This window comes from Hordeum vulgare, chromosome 5H, assembly GCF_904849725.1.
Source record: "Hordeum vulgare subsp. vulgare chromosome 5H, MorexV3_pseudomolecules_assembly, whole genome shotgun sequence".
In the NCBI taxonomy this organism is placed as follows: domain Eukaryota; kingdom Viridiplantae; phylum Streptophyta; class Magnoliopsida; order Poales; family Poaceae; genus Hordeum; species Hordeum vulgare.
In genome coordinates, this window is record NC_058522.1 from 516,277,148 (window position 1) to 516,283,513 (window position 6,366).

The 6,366-nt window shown below is 45.4% G+C and overlaps 1 protein-coding gene across 1 annotated transcript; it reads right to left on the reverse strand.

The window, feature by feature from the left end:
* Nucleotides 1–563: 563 nt before the first annotated feature.
* Nucleotides 564–5,675, reverse strand: LOC123398046 (2-hydroxy-6-oxononadienedioate/2-hydroxy-6-oxononatrienedioate hydrolase-like). The gene is made up of 4 exons (XM_045092557.1): nt 4,808–5,675; nt 1,303–1,401; nt 984–1,051; nt 564–888 (listed from the first exon to the last, which is right to left on the reverse strand). Exons 1-4 carry the CDS (start codon nt 5,507–5,509, stop codon nt 753–755), a joined length of 1,005 nt encoding a protein of 334 aa, XP_044948492.1. The 5' UTR covers nt 5,510–5,675; the 3' UTR covers nt 564–752.
* Nucleotides 5,676–6,366: the final 691 nt, after the last annotated feature.

Below are 6,366 nucleotides of genomic sequence, written 5' to 3' on the forward strand. Positions count from 1 at the left end.
TGTTACTGTGATTTGTATTCAAGGTTAAGTAAATGTTGCTTGAAAAATACCATTTACGTTGATTTGGAAGTACAATCTACTGCAATACAACCATGAAATACAATGTTGAACAATAATACAACATCGGTGATATCTGGTGAAATAAGCGACATGAGCATCATGTGGCATAAAAATGCAACAAGCAAAAAAAACATCACACAACACCAAATTATATATGATTTCCGCAACAACCAAAAACACTTACACCAAGTATTAATCAATACAAATCCTATATAACTAAATAGGTGATCCGCTCAACATGCAAAAACTTGTCACCTCAGCATACAACCATGCGTGTGGAAAAAACCCTCCTCATCATGCAACCGTGCATGGTAAATAGATTTTTCATTTTATTACACGACTTATACTTCATATATACTCCTTCTGTTCAGAAATACTTGTCATAAGAATGGATGTATCTAGATGTATTTTAGTTCTATATACATTCATTTTTGTTTATTTGTGCGACAAGTAATTCCGGACGAAGGGAGTATTTTAGAACTGTACAATAAAAATATCACATATATTTTCAATTTCGGTGCTCATATTATTGATCCAAATAATGTCTCATACAACCAAACTCACTGAAATATATATATCATTAGTTCATTCTTGCACCAACATGCGAGGTGTCATACAATATGCTTTATCACAACAACTGGAAAATGCTAGCACCATTAGGACATCCAAAGATTTTTAGAAACGTCAATTGGCTAAGTTTGAGGAGAGATGGCGTTGACATGAGCCAAGAATTCTTTAAGGCAGCGGTTATAGACACAAGGTCTCTCTAGCTGTGCTAGATGCCCCGCCTTGCTTATGCTTTGCAGCATTGCCTTCTTCCCCAGCTTCCTACATGCATCACATCATTGGTATTTAATTTGCATAGTACGAGGATGCAAAGCAGGAAAGGTTGTTGATAGAAAACATATGTGTTGTTTTCTTACTCTTTTAACTTCTTGGCATTCTCGACGGGAAAGAAATCATCATCATCTCCCCATAGTAGAAGTATGTTCTGCGTGCACGCAAGCCGAATAATTTATGATGCAATAAAGAGTTTCTATACTGCTATTTATTTACCCTTTTCTCTACAATTTAGAGATGCCTATATCTTTTAAGCAAGTTGTGGGCATATTATGGATTCTCGAATACGGGCAGTATTTTTTCTAAAATTTCATGACACAAGTTCTGCAAATGGATCTGGAATGAAGTAGAGTAACTGCAGAAAATTCATTTCCAAAATTGCAAAAGTAAAGTATTGTGAACCTGCTGAAAAGAAGGGGTTGATGTCGAAGATGCTTGTTTGTCCATCATCAGGAGTTTATCCAGCATCTCTTTTCTCTCCTGTCGGTTTTCATACATGACCTACATCCAATATGTACATCAGTACATGAACACGCAGAGAAAATCATATCTATAATGTCCCCTCTTGTATTTCCCTGGTAAACTCATTTGTGGACAATTTAGCCTCCATGGCAGAGACTCCAGAGACAATACAGTATGATCCACCTACCCTCCCATGCTATGCTCCACTCAACCTTTTTGTCATTGCATTTCCAAGTTTTATTGTTTGCTCCGAAAGTCCACTTTATAATCAGTTTGCATATTTGTGTTCCTTGTGATGTGGATGTTGTCACTCTTGAATATGTTTTGGTAAGTTTTTAAATTCAAATTCGAAGCATGGTGAAATTCTATGGAACATAGTGATACACCCTAGAACGCACAAAACCCCTAATAAAACTTGATAAGAATGAACATTAATTAAAAATTCACAATATTATGTTGGAAGCACAAGTACCAAGTTACCTATGCATCATTTTGCTGTGTGTTGACACACATTAAATCTTTACGTAACATTATGATACATCATACACTATGTACATTATCTACAACTAGCAAAAGGGCCCGTGCGTTGCAACGGGAGAAAAAAAAAAACCACACGCTTTTAATCTTTTTATAATCATTTTAATTTATTAAAATAATAAGCTAACTAACTAATGTAGTCAGTCATATCCTATTTTGTTGAGAAATCAACCCGTCCATTGTTAATTCCACCATGATGAGAAATTGAGCGGGACAAGCAAAGCAAAACAAAGAGGCTACGTGAATTGATCAATGGACTGTTATCTTATTTCACTCATGGGATAGAGAATGTGGGATCAGATGACAAACTGAAGGTGGTGTTCCATTCTCTCTCTCTCTACAACAATGCGATCTTACATTCAATACATTATTCATCAGCAAACAAATTCTCACAAAACAAAATTTCTTACCGGTGCTTGGCACACGGTTGGAGGCATGGGGAGGGGATCTCATCAGATGATGAGTTCCTGCTGAAGGAGGGGATACGATGAGGGGAGCAAGGGTTAGGCGCCTCTATCTGGCCATAAGGAGTCGCCGTTGCCGCGCCATAACCTCGGAGTTCCCCGTGTGAGCCATGGAGGCCCGCCTCCACCTGCAAGTACTTCGCTCCGCCGCGCCTTATCCGCACGCCGCCGCCGTTCTGCATCGAGCAGACGCATCATCCCAAGTCGTTCTAGCTGTCGCGTTGATTTGATCCAGAAGCTGTGCTCGAGCACCGAAACGGGGGCACCAAGCGGGCAGAGGTACGAACGCGAAGGCGGGTGGGTTGAGATCGACAGCAGTGGTGGTTGAGGTCGGCCGCGGCGGCGAGTGGTGTGGCAGCGGCCTGGGCACATGCCAGGGTGGACCAGGGTCGACGCGATGCGCTCGAGCGCCGCAATGGGGGCAGTGAGCGGGGAGAGGTACAGCCGAGGAGGCGGGTGGGTTGAGATCGACAGCGGTGGCGGTTGAGGTCGGCCGCGGCGGCTGGTGGTGTTGCGGCGCCTGGGCACAGGCCAGGGTGGCCCAGGGTCGACGGAAGGAGGCGATGCGAACGGGTATAATTTTTACAACGAATCATTTTTTTCCTTTTGTGTTGCAGATAAATGATGGAGCACGGGTTGAATAACAAAAATTACAGGTTTTTATTTATAAAAATTCCGTGATGGGTTTTCCGACGGAAGCAATAGCCGCTTTATTATTACTAGCAAAAGGGCCCGTGCGTTGCAACGGGAGAAAAAAATACCACACGTTTTTATTATTTTTATAATCATTTTGATTTATTAAAATAATAAGCTAACTAACTAATATAGTCGGTCCTATCCTATTTTGTTGAGAAATCAACCCGTTCATTGTTAATTCCACCATGATGAGAAATTGAGCGGGACAAGCAAAGCAAAACAAAGAGGCTACGTGAATTGATCAATGTACTGTTATCTTATTTCACTCATGGGGTAGAGAATGTGGGATCAGATGACAAACTGAAGGTGGTGTTCAATTCTCTGTCTTTACAACAATACAATCTTACATTCAATACATTCATTCATCAGCAAACAAATCCCCATAAAACAAAATTTCTTGCCGGTGCTTGTCACACGGTTGGAGGCATGGGGAGGGGATCTCATCCGATGATGAGTTTCTGCCGAAGGAGGGGATACGATGAGGGGAGCAAGGGTTAGGCCCCTCTATCTGGCCATAAGGAGTCGCCGTTGCCGCGCCATAACCTCGGAGTTCCCCGTATGAGCCATGGAGACCCGCCTCCACCTGCAAGTACTTCGCTTCGCCGTGCCTTATCCGCGCGGCGCCGCTGTTCTGCATCGAGCAGACGCATCATCCCCAGTCACTGTAGCTGTCGCATTGATTTGATCCAGAAGTTGTGCTCGAGCGCCAAAACGGGGGCAGCAAGCGGGCAGAGGTACGGCCGCGAAGGCAGGTGGGTTGAGATCGACAACAGTGGTGGTTGAGGTCGGCCGCAGCGGCGAGTGGTGTGGCAGTGGTCTGGGCACAGGCCAGGGTGGATCAGGGTCGACGCGATGCGCTCGAGCGTCGCAACGGGGGCAGTGAGCGGGGAGAGGTACGGTCGCGGAGGCGGGTGGGTTGAGATCGGCAGCGGTGGCGGTTGAGGTCGGCCGCAGCGGCGAGTGGTGTTGCGGCGGCCTGGGCACAGGCCAGGTGGCCTAGGGTCGACGGAAGGAGACGATTCGTACGGGTATAATTTTTGCAGCGAATCGTTTTTTCTTTTACGTTGCAGATAAATGATGGAGCGCGGGTTGAATAACAAAACTTAGAGAGTCTTTTTTATAGAAATGCCGCGGTGGGTTTTCCGACGGAAGCAATAGCCGCTTTATTATTACTAGCAAAAGGGCCTGTGCGTTGCAACGGGAGAAAAAAAACCACACGCTTTTAATCTTTTTATAATCATTTTGATTTATTGAAATAATGATGGAACGCGGGTTGAATAACAAAAATTACAGGTTTTTAAAAAAAAAATAACGTGGTTGGTTTTTCGACGGAAGCAATAGCCTCTTTATTATTATGTATTTTTATAATCATTTTGATTTATTAAAATAATGATGGAACGCGGGTTGAATAACAAAAATTACAGGTTTAAAAAAAAATAACGTGATGGGTTTTTCGACGGAAGCAATAGCCTCTTTATTATTAGATATAGATTAGGCATATATATATATATATATATATATATATATATATATATATATATCTTCAAGCCAAGTGTCTTTAGTTTTTGTGGTTTAATCAAGTTCCATTAAGTTTTAAATCTCAGAGTGAACATGCCCCACATACGTACGTAGTGAATACTGACCTTGAGGATTTCCGGGTGGGAGTATGTCTATAACATAATCATCGGTCAAACCAAAATGTGAGAGTGAACATGGCCCACGTACGTACCTACGTAGTGAATACTGACCTTGAGGAAGTCGTTGAGTATGCGTTGGGGAAACCAGAGCTTCTTGTACATGGCGTCGGAGAAGAGCGACCTCAGCCGCCGGGCCGAGTCCGGCAGCAACAGCTCCGCGAGCGTCCCGACGCCAAACCTGCCCAGCAGTGCGTCGTTCATGGCGCCCGTGTAGGCCACGTCAGCGCCAGATACGACGACGGAGCGGACGAGGCCCGGGTGCGCCTCGGCCATCTGGAACGCCACGAACCCGCCGTAGCTGAACCCGACGACGGTGCACCCCTCCACCACGCCCAGCTTCCGCAGCGCCGCTTCGAGGCACCGCGCCTGGAACGCCACGGAGCGGTCGGGCGACGGCGACGACGAGCCGCCGAAGTGGACCAGGTCGGGGACGTACACGTCGTAGCCGCACCTGGCGAGCGCGCCCACCTGGAACCCCCAGGTCATCATGCCGTCGCCGGCGAAGCCGTGCACCAGGACGACGGCGTGCCTGGCGGCCCGCTTCTCCCCCTGGTCGGTGGTGGTGGCGATCTTGTGCTCGGGCAGCCAGAAGCTGAGGACGGTGCCGGCGTCGTCGTCCACGGCCACGGCGTGCTGCCGGAGGCCGGCGTTGGTGGCCAGCCGGGCCACGAAGTGCTCCCTCGCCACCTGCACCCAGTTCACCATCCTAGCCAGCCTTGATTGATTGGTTACGGCGGGTGGGGTGGCATGCATGCAGCTCAATTTGTTCCACGCAACGACGACCGGACTGGAAGACGCTGAGGCCCAGAGAAAAGTGATTCTACCATGGCTCAGTAGAGATTTGTGCACCCATGCGATGAGTATTTAATATCATCTGACAAGAAATGGTACATTGTACTAGGCTAGGTCAATGCACCCCACTCCTCTCTCCCATCTCCTAGTCTTCATCTTACACACTGGCCTCCCGTCTCCTAGTCTTCATCTTACACACTGGCCCTGTTTGATACTCTGACCTGCTTAGAGTTGGAGTTAGATTCTAACCCCTAAACTAACCTGAACTAACTTTAATTCTAAAGGTGTTTGGATGGGAGAGTTAGATGGACAATAAATGCTCTTTCTCAATCATCTGGTTACTTTAGACCTTTTTTTTTTCCTGGAACCCACCTACTCTAACCCAAAAAAACACCTCTTGAATGGGTTAGAGTTTTTGGGTGGGTTAGATGCATCTAACCAACTCTAACCCACTTGTTTGGATCTTTGATGGTTAGATGGCTCAAATCTAACCCACTCTAATTCTAACCCTTGGATCCAAACAGGGCCACTAGTACATGGATTTTATTTCCATTCTTAAACTTCAAACGATTATATACTTGAAAATAAATATAGGATAAACAATCCGTATGAACATGCTTATTTCTTTGGATGATATCTTTGAAACAAGCTCAATGTTTAATATGTTTTAGAATTTTTGAATATGTTTTTTGTAACACATTGAAACATGTACTAAATTATGTGCAAACCAAGAAATATAGACGAGGCTACCGAGCGGAGCAACGCCCGCTCGCGATAGCTGGCACACCTGCCTCAAAAGGTAACCCCACCAGCGGCCC